The 15,326-nt window shown below is 35.9% G+C and overlaps 2 protein-coding genes across 6 annotated transcripts in view; one reads left to right on the forward strand and one right to left on the reverse strand.

Moving 5' to 3' along the window:
- Positions 1–15,326, reverse strand: part of LOC110639941 (uncharacterized) — a 60,002-nt gene that overhangs the window by 43,566 nt on the left and 1,110 nt on the right. Inside the window, exons 2-14 of one of the 5 annotated variants that reach the window (XM_021791071.2) lie at positions 14,560–14,968; positions 14,128–14,219; positions 13,631–13,789; positions 13,204–13,540; positions 12,755–12,867; positions 12,590–12,662; positions 12,293–12,516; positions 12,140–12,196; positions 11,885–12,053; positions 10,558–10,683; positions 10,301–10,471; positions 9,530–9,589; positions 9,171–9,449 (exon numbers count right to left, since the gene is read on the reverse strand). In XM_021791071.2, the coding sequence (XP_021646763.2) occupies positions 9,303–9,449; positions 9,530–9,589; positions 10,301–10,471; positions 10,558–10,683; positions 11,885–12,053; positions 12,140–12,196; positions 12,293–12,516; positions 12,590–12,662; positions 12,755–12,867; positions 13,204–13,540; positions 13,631–13,789; positions 14,128–14,219; positions 14,560–14,968 (2,137 nt within the window). In that variant the 3' untranslated portion in view covers positions 9,171–9,302. Of the gene's footprint in view, positions 1–9,170; positions 9,450–9,529; positions 9,590–10,300; positions 10,472–10,557; positions 10,684–11,884; positions 12,054–12,139; positions 12,197–12,292; positions 12,517–12,589; positions 12,663–12,754; positions 12,874–13,203; positions 13,541–13,630; positions 13,790–14,127; positions 14,220–14,559; positions 14,969–15,326 lie in introns of those variants that run through there. The other 4 variants (XM_021791070.2, XM_021791072.2, XM_058150098.1 and 1 more) reach the window with 4 other exon arrangements.
- On the forward strand, positions 2,511–8,702 carry LOC110639943 (protein MODIFIED TRANSPORT TO THE VACUOLE 1). Its single transcript, XM_021791074.2, has 5 exons — positions 2,511–3,161; positions 3,714–4,460; positions 4,721–4,876; positions 5,526–6,497; positions 8,350–8,702. Exons 1-5 carry the CDS (start codon positions 2,955–2,957, stop codon positions 8,389–8,391), a joined length of 2,124 nt encoding a protein of 707 aa, XP_021646766.2. The 5' UTR covers positions 2,511–2,954; the 3' UTR covers positions 8,392–8,702.

The raw sequence follows: 15,326 nt of genomic DNA on the forward strand, positions 1-15,326 counted from the left end.
CTTTAAGTTAAATAGAACGAAAACAGAATATATGCATTGCAAATTCAGGGAAGGAGTTAGTTTTGATGGAGTGATACTGTCCCAAAGTAATCACTTTAAATATCTCGGCTTAGTACTTCAAGTAGATGGGGGGTGCGATGAGAATGTTAGTCATAGGATTAAAGCCGGATGGTTGAAGTGGAGACATGCCACGGGAGTTCTATGTTATCGCGAGATTCCCAATAAGTTGAAAGGAAAATTTTACCGTATAGCCATATGACCGGCTGTGTTATATGGTAGTGACTGTTGGGCACTGAAGGAATTGTATGTGTCTAAGATAAGAGTTGTAGAGATGAGAATGTTAAGGTGGATGAGTGGTCATAGTAGACTAGATAAAGTCCGTAATGAGAGTATTAGAGAAAAGGTAGGAATGGTGCCAATTGAGGATAAGTTGAGAGAAGGCAGATTGAGGTGGTTTGGTCATGTGAAGCATAGACATACAGAGGCTCCAGTTAGACAAGTAGAGCACATTAGGTTAAAGGATAGAAAGAAAAAAAGGGTAGACCTAAATTGACTTGGAGGAAAGTAGTACAACATGACCTAGAAGCATTACACATTTATGAGAATTTAACCCAAAATCGTTTAAAGTGGAAAAAGCGCCGACTCCAAAACTTAGTTGAATTGAGTTGAATTGTATATAAGCCCCAAAAGTATTGAAAATAATGCAATTGGACCCAAATTTGTGTCTTGTGACTCAAACGGCTATTTAACTATGTTAGATCATACTCATTTGCGCCATTGTCCTTATCCAAGTTCACACCTGTATTCTCAAATTGGGTCTCCAGAACAATCCCTTCCATGTTCATCTCCACATCTTCTGATCTCTACGCCATTGACTATGCTTCCACTTTCTTATTCTTATTGGAATGGATACAAGCTTGAGGGCAAGTTGCTTGCAAGCTATGTCAGGCACAAATCCAGCTTTTATGGCTCAATGGGTTAGGTCGATTGCCACAGCTGTTGGGAGATGCAAGCTGATCCTTGAAACAATTGCTGATTTTCTATTGCTAGTGTATGCAGCGTAAGCTGGGAAGACTTCTCTGCAAGGTCTGCATAGCAATAAAGAATTTTTAAAGCTCCAAATCAACTTGAAACTTTTGCAACTCAATTTCAATGATAGGTTTTAACTTATGAATGAGTTAACCAAAAATCGTTTAGAGTGGAGAAAGCGAATCCGTATAGCCGACCCTAAATTTTTGGAATAAAGACTTAGTTGAGTTGAGTTAAGTTGCGTATATTTTAGCATTATGTGGTTGTTAATTGAATCAACAACATAATTGGATTTTAAACCAATTCTTATTTATTTTACTTTGTGTTATTTCTTTTCTCTTAATTCACTTTTGGATTATCATGTAAACCATACATATAATGACTGTATAATGATAAATGATTATTTAATTACTTGGTCATGCCTTACGTTCTTTGTAAAAGTTATTAGCTTGCAATTTTATGGGTGCTGGAGGTAACTTGAACATGCATATGATATGATAAATAGCTTGTTTCTATTCCACTTTACGCGAAGGCATATAATCTGGTGAACTTGATTGGCACAGTTGCTACTATTAACTGCATGTATAAAGAGTTATTTGTTTAGGGAAAAATATTTTCTAATTGAACCGAGAAATATGTATTGCATTTAAGAACATTTGCATGAGCAATTTGCAGCTTGTTTTAGTGTTCAAAAAACAGATTATTGCTGCGGTGGAGGAGGGAATGAGCTTGCACACACGGCGTTCGAAGAAATGCAAAAGTGAACTTTGTTTTGTGGAGTGGTGATTAAATAGTGATTGGTGAGACTTGTATGATTAAATTTAATGGGAGATAAACTCTGTTAACTTTGGGCTTATATAGCCTATTTAAAAATATGGGGGGGTCCAATTAACCTCAAATTCTGTTTAGGGGTTTAATTAACTATTTAAAAATACTTTAAAAGTTAAAATGATCTTTAATCTTGTTAAAATGATAAAAAATATATATATATCGTTAAGTATCATTAAAATAGAAATAATATTGATATTTAAAAAAATTATTAAAATAATATAATTTTTTAATTTATTAAAATATAATTTTAAAATAAATAAATAAATAAATTTTAAGTAAAAATATCTTATTTATAATTTTTAATTTATTTTAAATAATTTTTATAAATTTAATTGATTTATAAATAAAATTAAATACTTTATAAATTCACTGGATATTTAAGAGTACGGCTATAATTTTATATTTATTATAATTTGAGAAACGAAGAGTTATTTCACTTCGCATGAAAAAAAAAAAAAAACTTTGGACTTTTTTATTATTTTTTTCATTTTCAATTTGTACAATAAAGGGTTTGGCGTATACCAAAACTCAAAAAAGAAAAAAAAAATCAGTAACGACGGGTGCATACTAACGTGCGCAGGTAGCGCAGCCTAAAAGCACCAACACAAACCGCACACGACGTCGGCGAGGCACGCACTCACCTGCTGACCTGTTTCCTTTCTTGATTCTGAAGCCTGTCTCTTTACGCAATACCCTTCCACATTTCTTCAATCCAAAGAACTCTAAAAATCAAGTTTTCAAAAAAAAAAAAAAAGAAAGGAACTCTAAAAATCAAAAACCCTCATTTCAATCTTCTCCAAACCCCCCGCACACTCCACGCCTAATCCATTTTTCAGGGGATTTGGTTCGATCCAATTGAATGGCGCATAATTAATCTTCATATTGAAATTCGATCTCCGTTCTTCGAATCTTTTGCCATCGCAATCTCAATTTGTCCGCGGATTTCGATTATTTTTCTTTAGTTTAAAGCTCTTTTGACTTTTCATGAAGGAAAGAAGTTGAAAGTTTGTGAATTTGATCATATTGATTAGGAGATAATAAATTGATTGTGGAAATCAAGGGTTGTTGTTTAGATTAAAAGGGGATTTGGAGATATGGATTCGAGTAGGAGAGCGGTGGAGTCGTACTGGAGATCGAAGATGGTCGATACTGTAACCTCCCAGGAAGACAAGGTAACGCCTGTTTACAAATTGGAAGAGATTTGCGAGCTCTTGCGGTCTTCTCATGTCAGTATCGTTAAAGAGGTATCAGAATTTATCTTGAAGCGGCTTGAACATAAGAGCCCCATTGTTAAACAAAAGGTATGTTGGTTTTCGTATTCTGATTGTTAATATTATGCTGTTTTAGGATGGATTTATTCGAAATTATGCATTGATGTCTATTTTTCAGGTTTTTAGTGAAACTTTAATAGATTTACCAAGAATTTAAATCAGATTTTTAAGTTATTTTGAATGATAATTTAGGCGAAAACTTTTGTTTCTGATAATGGGCAGAAAGATAAGATTTTGGATCCTTCAAATTGTTGCTATTGTGGTAGGATTAGGAATGTCTGGTGGACTTGGGTTCTAGCAATTTGATTGGAGGTACAGTGATTTGCGCCTTCTGGTGCTGGACATGTTGGGAAATATATATTATATATGCTGAAAGTTATGTTTTCATGTTTTTGCCTTTTACTATTGGGAATTATGAAGGTTCTCAGAGTCAGTTGAGTGGAGAGTGTTGTTTCTAATAAGATTCAAAGTTTGTATCGTTTTTTAAATGCACTTTATTGTTAGTAAGTGGTAACATAAATTGGAATTAATATCATTACTTCTGCAATTGCAGACTAATTAATGTACTTGAATTCTGTGCAGGCTCTGAGGTTGATAAAATATGCTGTGGGCAAGTCAGGTGTGGAGTTCAGGAGGGAAATGCAAAGACATTCAGCTGCTGTACGCCAATTATTTCATTACAGGGGTCAGACAGATCCTTTGAAGGGGGATGCCCTTAATAAGGCTGTGAGGGACACTGCTCATGAGGCTATCTCTGCTATTTTTTCAGAGGAGAATAAGCCAACAACTACTGAAGATCTTAACGAACGGATACAAGGATTTGGGAATACAAATTTTGAAATGCCATCAGAAGATAGGAAATCGTTTCTTAGTGAGGTAGTTGGTATTGGAAGTGCATCTATTAAGCAGGGACTTAGTAACTTCACACAAGGCCATTCATTACGAAAGAATGACAATGGAAGCTACAAAGGTCCTAATCTTCGTAGGTCATTGACCATAGAAAATGATCACGCAGATAGATATGAACCAGTTCAGTTACGCAATGAAACTCAGGGTAGTTTTGGAGTTTTGAAGAATGCAACTAGCGGACCTTGGGGCCAGGACATTAGGGTCTCAAATGCTGAGACAAAAAATGGGGGCTCCAGTTCAAGTTATACAGAGAGTAAGACTCGTGAGGAGAGATTATTGGAGACTATTGTAACATCTGGTGGCATACGTCTACAACCCACCCGTGATGCCATTCAAGTTTTTCTATTAGAGGCAGCAAAGTTGGATGCACGTGCCCTAAGTCATGCCCTTGAATCTAAGCTCCAGTCTCCTGTGTGGCAGGCATGATCCTTTTGTTATTCTATTAATAATGCAAAATTCCTCCTCTCGTCCTCTTTCAAATGCACAAATTTAATTACCTTTCTTCCTACTAGTTAGAAATTTTGTTTTGGCATACCGTTGCTCATCATTTGTGTATCGTATTTTGTTATCTTGTTTGTTGGTTTAGAAAAAGAGAGAAAAATAGGTTATCAACAGCTTATGTTACATTTATATTGTGGATATTATTTTCTTAAATTTTCATGGGGATTATTGTTTTCCAGGTTTGCATGAAAGCTGTGTGTGTGCTTGAGTCAATACTGAGGAAAAGGGATGATGAGCATTTTTCAATTGTAACTTCATACTTCTGTGAAAATAAGGATACTGTTGTCAGATGTACTGAGTCTCCTCAATCTTCTCTAAGGGAAAAGTCTACGAAGGTAAGTATTTCTCATGAATATGTATCAGGTTCTGCTTTTACTTACCTAATTTGCTCTGCTTTTTCCCACCACAGGGGATGCTGTGGTTAATTTCTGGATGTGATAAGTTGTTAAAAACTTATATGCTAGGCTTGCTTCTCAACTGTTATAGCAATCATCACTGTAATCATTGGTTCAAGGACTGAATTATTAATAGTAAAGCAACTGGACATCTTTGATGCCTAAGTCATTGGACATTGCTAGAGGGATTCCTGCCACGGAACTTCAATCTTTCAGCTTCTTTTGGGAATGTTTAGATCATAGTGTTGCTCCTTATTAGAATAACATCATTAAGCCCACATGACTAATAATCTAGTACTAATTTGGGTGGTCTACACTAGTTGATAATTAAATAACTCATTTTAACTTTTAGCCAAATCCTTTAATTTGAAAAATAAGGTTAGATTTTCTTTATTTTGTTTACTTCTTTTTTGCCTTGCCCCTTACTAGAATAACATTATTTTTATCTTATTAGCTGGTCCGTGTGTTCGCTTTTTGATAATTCAGAAGATATTAATATGGGACAAACTGATATAGATCACATAGAGATTCTTTTAAAATTCACAAGGTTACATTATGTGGCTATAAAAGTTTTGCCTTTGATGAACAGGTATTGAGCCTTTTGGGTGGGGAACGGACAGGTCCCTTTATGGGAAATTCAGAAAAGTCAGTTAAGGCTGAGACCGCTTCTGTTCAGATGCCTGACTTAATAGACACGGGAGATTCAAATGATTTCTTTGAAACAAATGATTCTATAAAGGAGCCAATTGATGAGAAGACGGCAAATCTGACAATGCCCACAACAAATTTAATTGATGACCTATTTGGAGATAGTTATGATGGTGGGAACTCCAGAGAACAAAAAAATGATGATGATCCCTTTGCAGATGTTTCATTCCACACTAATGAGAGTAGAGAACATGCAGATGATCTCTTTTCTGGGATGACTGTTGACAGTAAACCAGGCACTAATGAGAATCATATGCCAACAAATAAAAATGGAACAGAGCCATTCGATATTTTTGGGTCGAATGCTGAACTGACCCAGGAGCAAGGAAATTGTAAAATGGATGTTAATGATTTAATGGCTGGTATGTCCATTAATGAAAATGTCCCAAAGATGAATCAACCAGGAACCACATCTGTGGTGCTCCCAGAAAGTATCTTTGCAGATCCAAGTAATCATTCTGGACATCAGCTCTCAAATGATGCTTTAACTAGCATACTTGGTTCTCAAGCGACCACAATGAATGCAAATTCAATATTTCCTTCTGGTACTATGACATATAATATTCCTCCTGGCATTATGTTGAATCCTGCATTTCGTACGCAGCCTGTAAATTATGGTGCCATGGGGAATTTTCTTGCGCATCAGCAATTTCTGGCTACAATGTCCAACTTCCAACACTTAAGTAACCTCAATGCACAAAATCCTGGAGTTAGTAATGTTCTTGGTGCTAATGGAGGTGGATATTCTTCAGCCTTTCCGGATATTTTGCAATCAAATTATCCAAATCAAGCTCCTAGTTCATTGATGAACAACTCAAAGAAAGAGGAAACCAGAGCATTTGATTTTATTTCGGTGAGTTCGAGTTCTGGCATTGATGGCTCTGTTTTTGATATAAATTCTCTTTCTTCATGTGTATGAGTTGTGGCTTCTCGAAGATAGTGGTAAATGGCCATTATAAGACTATAGCTTTCTGTCCTTTTCTTTCAGAATGTTTTATTATCGTGATTAAATTCCGGAGGAAAGCTTATATCAGAATGTTTGCTTGGCCTTTAAAATGCTTACTATTTCCCTTTCTTCTTCTTTGCTGTGATTATTTTGAGAGTTTAGTGGCTCATAGTGAAATGGTGAGAGAAAAGAATGGGAAGAAGTAGTGTTTATTTATTTATTTATTTTTTTTTTTTTTTTCGGGTGGTTGGGGTGGGGGGGGGGGCGGCGCGTGGAGGGGGCAGGTCAGGGGAGGGATACGGGAATTGGTTTGAAGTTGTCATTAAGTGAACATCAATGCCTTGTCGGTGCAATACCTTGAATTTTTTTATTTTTATTTTTTTTTTCTTTTTTTTGGTATTCTAACTGTCAAACAGGGCACATCTTGTGATGTGGTCCACCTCAGGTTTGCCTGGGTGCGACCTTCTTGATGCCTTTGCTAAATTAGTTAATATGGGCATGTGCATTATGTCTGATTCATGAAATACCCCTTTTCATTTTGCTTGTGACAATGTTGAGCTTTCAATGGCATGTAGTAGGACAGTTATGGGTGAGCAGAGAGACGAAAGAAAGAGGACCAGGTGGGTGGCTGTTGGGAGTTGGGATTTGGTTTGTAGACGTTATGAAGCATGGTTTTAAAGCCTAGTTTGGCACAATGCTGGGGACGCATGTTTAAATCCTGTCTTCATGTTTAGTTGCTTACCTTCTTCAAGCATTATAGATGTTACCCAGAGCAAAATGACTTTGGTGCAAATTAGTGTTCGAGTCAGTTTCAGTTTATTGAGAATTTTCACCATATCAAAAATTGGGGTGAATTTAAAGTTGACCCTGTTGGATCAGTTTTCCCATGTTTAAGACAGTTGTTGCTAGATGGTATTAGACAAGGCAATTTTGCACACCATTATCACCAAATTAGTGATTTGCTCTATAGAATTTCAATCTGTAAGAATTAGATTAAGTAGTAAAAAATATTTAATATTCCAATTATTTATCATTGCATGTCCTATAAGCAATTCATTTCGTGTCAAATAAATTCCCCAAAAGGGATCTATTCCATGATATCTTTCACGCGTCAAGAACCCCGATTCTTCACATTTTCTCCACCACAATGAATTAAAGGAAAGGATTCATCAACATGATCCCTCTAAATTTACACCTAAAGAACACAAACAAACCCATTCACATCAAGGCCAGGCTAGGAAATTTTAGAAACCCACACCACACTGTAAAAGCCCTTCTACCTGTAGCAAACTAACAATGAATTCCGATGATCGAGTATAGGAGCTGTGAGATCGGAAGTGATCCAGGGAGACTAGAATTGATATACTTGAGGCATGGTTTCTTTTTTTATATGTCAACATTGTTATACAGATATTTGTATGAGGTTTCTAGTTTCTAAGTTAAATTTTATTTGTGGGTCAATTCAAATTTAGTATCAAGGTACCTGAAACCCACCTGACCAGTAAATTTACCTTTTTATGAGTAGCAAAAAAGGCTGAAAAGTGACTATAAAGGGGATTATGTGTTATATATGTTAAATGACGCATGATGTATTGTTCCTGAAAAGGCATTAATCTTGCTTCTCTGCAACAATTTCCAGTTTTTTCCGGATACTGTATTATGGATTTTACCATGAATGGGATTTGCAATTTTAATGTGTTTCAGGTCAATTATATATAGATCAGTGTTTGGTACTAAATGCAGCTTTTCTGCCTTGTAGGACCATCTTGCAGCAGCACGTGATCCAAAGAGGGTGGCTTAAATCTTTGAACTTCATATGTTTCACCTTGATGGGCCTCCTCTGGTTCAATAGTGCATTTATTTGAAGTGAATAGATCGAACCAGGTAAAACATTCTTTGGCAATAATGAAAGTTTAGGATTGAAAGTGATGAAGGCGTGGGGAGATCCCGGAACTAGATTCTGTATTTGAGATTAGGCAGAGAGATGTGGTTTCAAGTTTCTTGTTCATTTTCAGCTTGTGTTTTTGTGTTTCCCCACACTCACAGGAATGTCTGTGGTACAATGTATTTGAACATAGTTAATAAAGATGATGTTAGTGATGTTTATTGCTACGTTGCACTACCAGACCGTTCTTCGCCTGTAGTTGTCCAATGGCGCTAAGATTTGTAACCCTGGAATTTGAAGCAGTAGTGGGCGACTAGGCATCTCAATTTAAGCTTTGTTGTCTATAGCAAATATCTAAGGTTCAGAGCCTGTGGCATTTATGCTTTGAACTTCTTACTTTGAATGCATTTGCCTTAAGTTGCAGATGATAAGCTATTGATTACCAACTCATCTTTGCCTTTACGTGGGCTTATTGGAGGAATTCTTAAACTTCAGGATCCATCTCATCCGGAAAATGTGCTGTAATAAGCAAAAAGGAGTTGGATTTGTTCCTCATCCCTTCTGTTTTCTATTATTTAAAGATAAGACTTCTCCTCCTCTTCTCCCCATTTATGCCACTGTTTTCCTCCTATTAGTACCTTGTGAGACTGTTAGATTTCATGCAAAAACAGAGCAGAGGCAGATGGAGATTATCCTACACACTGTAAGATACCAAGTTATATTAAACTTCAGTATGCATCATATTCATCGTCAAGTATTTAGGGACTCTACATATACAATTAGGCACTGGTGGCATTAAAGGGAGGGCAACTATTCCATGAAAATTATTATACAACAGGATTAGAAGATTGGTCGTCAAGGTTGATTATAGAGGATGGATCTTGAAGGTTGCTCCACGATTGAACTTCCATCTTTTTAGTTCTATTTAGTTGTTTGACAACATCAAGCCGCTCAGAAGAGTATGGAGAAGGGATCTAATCACAGTAAACAAAAACAGGATTAGCATATCGGTAAAGTAATAGCAAAATATGTGAACAGGTGAAGAATGCAATACCAAGGATGGCATGTAGTTCTTGATAACTGCTAGCATTGCCGCATGGCCTACAGCAGAGACCTGATTTAGAGGGCATTAAGAATGAATCATTTCTTTTCAAGGATTGCTCTACTTTCGCTTAAAGTAAACTCTCTTGTTAGTTCATCAACATATCAAGTTTTCCAAGTTATGAGCATGGGTATCCAGATATGTGGCTTTATGAGTTCAACTTTACGAAATGGTATAAAAACGTAGTAATTTTCAACTAACTACATTGCGAGTCTAACAGCAGCAGTGCTAATTATCAATGCATTTGTGTTATGAAGGATTCAACCAAAATATCTCACTAATGCGCTACTCACTTCAGAAATTACATGGCCGTTGCATGCAAGAAAGAAACTAGAATCAACTAAATTTGCTATAGAATGCATTTCTCTCAGAATAGATGACACTCGTTGCCTGGTACTGTAAAGCTGATAACAAGAATCCAAATAATAGAGGAAATCATATAATGCAGAGGCATGTAATTTGTGTAGAGTGAAAGGTTCCATCATTCAATTTGTTTTTCGTAACTTCTGAACTTGGCTAAGAAGTTGTACACACTCAGCAGTGAGTGATTAGAAGTCCCATACATGTGCATAACTTGTTGAAGAGTTAATACAAGAAAACTTTGGCAAGCTACTTTTTTCAAGAATGGTCTTACATGAGTAACTAGCTACTGCATTTAGTCAGTTCTCAAACATCACCAGTTAAGACAGAATTTGCAAAGAGAAAGGACTGATAAGGTCTTACAGGAATTAGCATTAAAATTGTAATTGGGATAAGTGTAGCAATGTCAGTAAGAGTTCTCTTCAACTTCCTTCGTTGCCTTCTTGAAATTTTCTGGCCACGTAATTGCTTTAAGACTAATCCCAATGCATCCATAATGTCTACAAAGAGCAATTGGGTTCCCATGCATACATCCTTCAAAAAAATTGAGTTAGCAATCCAGCATCCAAAATTTATTTAGTTACGCTCATTGTCAAGAAGCAGGGCTCATTTTGGCTTACAGAACTTGTAGATGCTAATTTGACACTGTATCTCCTAAGTAAACTCTCATTCAGAGGACTTGATTTGATGGAGATGCCGGAGGCCTCCATTAAGGTTATTACTTCTGTCACAGCAAAGTTGCCAGCCTGCTCTAAAATGCATATAAAATAATGATTGCCAAATAAATACATATGCATTTAGCATGAAGAGACACATACGCAAATATGTCACCGAGTTGACACGTACACATATACATTCGTGTTAACCTTATGACATAGACACATACATACCCGTGTAAATCTCTTCACCACTTCATTGTATTTCATTTCTGTAAGCAGCTTCTCACTCTAATCTAGTGGCCCATTTGGTTCAATGGTTGGAAACCAGGGTATTTTGTTTAAAGAAACAAAGGTAGTTACTTTCATTGGAAAAAGAAAAGGTCCAATTTACAGTTTTTCCAAGGGTTTTAAATGATAGAATCAATGATGAAATTGGTCACACTGACGCTGTCATAGAATTAAACCAAATAGTTCACTGCTGCCATAAATTTCTTTCACACAAGCAGCAAAATGATGGTTAAAATTAAACCAAGAATATAACTAAATATGTAATATATCAATACAATGAACACCTACACCTTATTTTGCCAAAAGCCTTTTTGTGCAAGACTAGTAATTGAAAAATGAAGTATTAAGAGATTTGTTGTATTCATGAATAAAAATGTAATTTAATTTTCAATTATTTTTTCATGTTTATATAATTATAGATAAACATTGAATGATGTGTAATGATTTGATTGGCTTGGTTTACAATAACGTAGTTGAGTGAGTATATCTAAGAATCTCTCAGTTTCAGCAGCTGGGTATCTCTTGACCAGCTTATTTCCTTATTCCCTTAGTTTAGTTTCCCTTAGTCTAGTTAAGACGGGCTTACAATTGAGAAATCTTAGTTTCCCTTATGATAGGGGATGGCTACCACCAATGGTATAACTCAAGGCTTGATAAACCTTCCCAATGGCCCCAAGAAAAACAAGCTATACTACATAGATTTTATTTCTCTTATTAGCCACCAAAATGCTGTTTTATCTTCCATAGTTTTAATCTAAGTTGACTATTAGCCAGTTTCAGTTACTTAAAACCTTGGCTCAGTTCTATTTTATCTCAAACTTCTACTCAACATTCTCGTTTCACCACCCCATATGTGTCAACAAACAACATCAGTTCTTCCTTCAACTGATTGAAAATTAAAGACTATAGCTTATATAAATTAATTGTTCACAGCTTCTTTATGTTGGTCGTTTTTAACCAACATAATGACACAATGGTGGTTTTAAACAAGCAGCCATACCTTTCTTAGCCTAATTCCTTGTTGAGATTTAACTTTTACGCATCCCTGTAGCATTAACTCAGTTGGATTCTGTTGTGCTTCCATTGCCACAGATAACTTTTCTGTGCCCTTTAGTCCTACAGACAGGGAGCGATCAGAGGCACCTGCTTCTGCAATCTTCGGCAATTCACTGCAAGAGAAATTCAACAGAAGTTAGTTGTCTCCTATATCTCTAATGGAGTTCATATTCAACTGCATGGAAATGAGAGAGCATACCAAGATCTGGCATAAACAGCCCGGTAGTCTTCCAGACAAACAGTTAACAGACTCTGGCTGCAAAATTGGTAGTTCCATGTCATAAAAATAAATTTGCCACTGCAATAGATGATAACTAAACAAATAAGCATTGAAGCAGATGCTGTTTGCAACCTTTGCAGCAAAAATTTCAGTGATTTTGTATCTAAAGGCTGTTGAGTTGAACGGCTGAAGTGAGCAAAGCCAGAGAAAACATCGTAACAAATAGTAAATACTGTGGATAGGATAATCTCTTTCTCTGCTTGAATTGGATGCTGCTTTGACCTTTTCCTTTCTTGATTGCTCAGAGGACAACAGGTACCATAAAAATCAAGCCATCCGATTTCTTCAGTTACTGCCTATAAAGATGAGTTTTGCATATTAGGTTACTTCACATTATCCATTTCCAACAAAATTATTATAGGAGCCTACCTCCATGAAACATTCATATGCTGATATGGAAGCAAGTTCAGGGTGAATGAAAAGGATACCACACTCCAAGTAACTGCAGACAAAACATTTAACCTATTAGTCTATTACAGAATTAATGTTAAAAATAAATACAATATTCAGCATCCATCCAAATACATAAGTTACTTGAGGAAGTCTTTAACCAGCTCATCAAGATCCTTAACATTCATTCTTGACAAGAATAATCTAGTCTTTCTTCCCAGGAAGGCAAAAAGTCCAACAGTAGCCAAGCTATCTGCCTGAACCTGTTAAAGATTTGTAAGAGATACCTTATTAAAATGTCAAAAGGAATGTAGTTTTAACTAATGCCAGAAATTCCATACAGCTAACGTTAGAAAAAATTATGTGGAATTTATATACACCAGATATGCGTTGTTACAAGCATCAAATCTGGATTTGGACTTGACCAATATATTTTTGTCTAAAACTCATCTACTGGAAACGAACTCAGTCTTCTACATAAATTTTCTGTTAAAACATGAAAACTAAAATAACATCATGAAAACTAAAATAACTTTACCGCTTCTCAAAAAATTAAAATTGACCAGGAGACTTTTCTGAACCATAGAATTGACCTTTTCATGAGAGTTTTCTGTGCCTCTGACCACCATTTCTTTGCCGAATGCCACTGAGAGTTTTCGCTGAGCCAGTCCAATCCAGAATTCTAGCTCTTCAATTTTGTTGCAAGGCAGTACCTTTGCTCCAAAATGGGATAGGAAGTTGAGTTCAAATCCAGCCTCAGTTGCTAATTGATGCAATTTGTCCACTTCTACAAGACTATGTGAAAGATCCATGAGCTCTACTAATACATCCTCAACTGATAGTGTAAACATAGGACAAGAAATTCTTCCAGAACCCAGCTTTGCAACGGCAGCGCAGCAGCTTATTGCCACAATGATTCCTGCAACACCACTGAATACATATATCTATCGACTAAAATTCACTCCTCAATGACTGCAGGTAAACTTTAACAAGTTAAAAGCAAAGAGTCTTTGAACAAACCTTCCAGCATATTCCGCGGACCACTTCCTCAGCAAGGGAATGAAAAAACCTGCAATACGAGGCAATTCCACCACTCTAAACCATTGTACTAAGTCAGCATGCTTCATGTTCAACTGACTTTCAATGTACTCTCCCACCAAGTTTATCTTTGGGGTCAAGCTAAAGTAAATGAAGAAGCAAATGCGTTAGACCAAGTTGCTATCTTGACCATCAGTGATTGCAATAAGATGAAGAATTGTCACAATGATATACTGAGTCAGACATACAGACGGCATCTTGGCCATATTTAAACTAGTCATTTGGCTTTACCCAAAAAAGGTTCCAGAATGAAATTGCTCTCAAAGGTTAGCATCAAGCTAAAACATAATATGCATGCATTCAAGATTGGATAAATATCTTCTAGTAAACATCATCCACTATAATTTCTTTAGTTACTAATGTACCATAACATATGGGTTAATTTGTATTTGCAAAAAAAAAAAAAAAAATTTACTCACATTTCTTTAACGGGGGATGCATTGTTGTGACGATCAAGAGAAAGCAAAATCTCTACTTCAATTGCCGTTTTTAACAAAGCATAAACAGCTACCTGGACAGCCACAATAGTCAATGGTCTTGTTCCAATTTTTCATGTCTTCTAATGATTCATAAAGATTGTTCACCTCCAATCAATTAAATTATCTCAGTGATAGTTGTTAAAAGGCAAGGAACAAAATATGAGCAGAAACGTGTGAATGGATGTGCAATATGTCGAAATGATTGTAAATAACCTAGAACACCAGAAATAGCAAGAAAATCTTCAATATAAGCAAACATAAGTGCATGATAATTCTAAAATGTCAAATTTATGAACCCAAAAAAACAAAGAGAAAATAAAAGAAAAGAAAAGAAGAGAAGAATGTTAATGCTTTGATATGCTAGGCACTTACCTGGTAAGCAATACGTTTATGCCATTCATGAACATCCTTCCCGTTCCAAGCCATTGCGAGCTCTGCACTTCTTCCTGGCAGTTTAAGTGACTGAATTGCAATTGAAAAGCTTGCAGCAGATTCATGCAATACCCATAAAAGACAATTTACACGATTGAACTCCATTTCATTATTGTCAGCTTTAGCCACAGCGGCACTATTGTCACCCATAGTTTCTTCAGCAGAATCAGAAGAGGCCATAGATGATAATGCTCTTAAAGAAAAACAGTGTGAAGAACAGCAATGTGCAAAGAACAATTCAAGTGAACCACTATTCTTCAGAAAGAGAAAATTTCCAAGTTTCTTCCCATTTATATTTAATTTGGGTACATCAGCCATGGTCCTTTTGCTTTTTGATCCAAAAGACTTTCTGTGACATCAAAAGGACAACCAATCAATGATGAAATTTTCTGGCCTCCCATCTATAAGACATTTTGAATGCTATTGCTGTACAGCATAAACATCTGATCCTTAACTTTTTTTTCTAATGTTGTTGAACAGACTGTTTATCTTCCTAAATTCGTAGCCATGAGCAAGAACAGGACAATTACTGTAACATATTCTATCAATCTAACTGCTTGGATATTCTTCATGCAGCAGAAGGGAGTAATTTTAACATAATCTTTACTCTTAGTTCACTTTGTTTCTTCTGAAGAGCAACATCATGTATCCTAAAAGACTTGCATCATACAACCTATGAAGCACACAAACTTTTAAAAGACCAACAT

Source organism: Hevea brasiliensis, chromosome 1 (assembly GCF_030052815.1).
Source record: "Hevea brasiliensis isolate MT/VB/25A 57/8 chromosome 1, ASM3005281v1, whole genome shotgun sequence".
NCBI classification, from domain to species: domain Eukaryota; kingdom Viridiplantae; phylum Streptophyta; class Magnoliopsida; order Malpighiales; family Euphorbiaceae; genus Hevea; species Hevea brasiliensis.

Excerpts from the sequence above, each read along its gene's own strand:
- LOC110639943 (XM_021791074.2), top strand. The coding sequence starts at position 2,955 with ATGGATTCGAGTAGGAGAGCGGTGGAGTCGTACTGGAGATCGAAGATG. Across the intron at positions 3,162-3,713 it reads GCCCCATTGTTAAACAAAAG|GCTCTGAGGTTGATAAAATA; the intron begins GTATGTTGGTTT and ends AATTCTGTGCAG. Across the intron at positions 4,461-4,720 it reads TCCAGTCTCCTGTGTGGCAG|GTTTGCATGAAAGCTGTGTG; the intron begins GCATGATCCTTT and ends ATTGTTTTCCAG.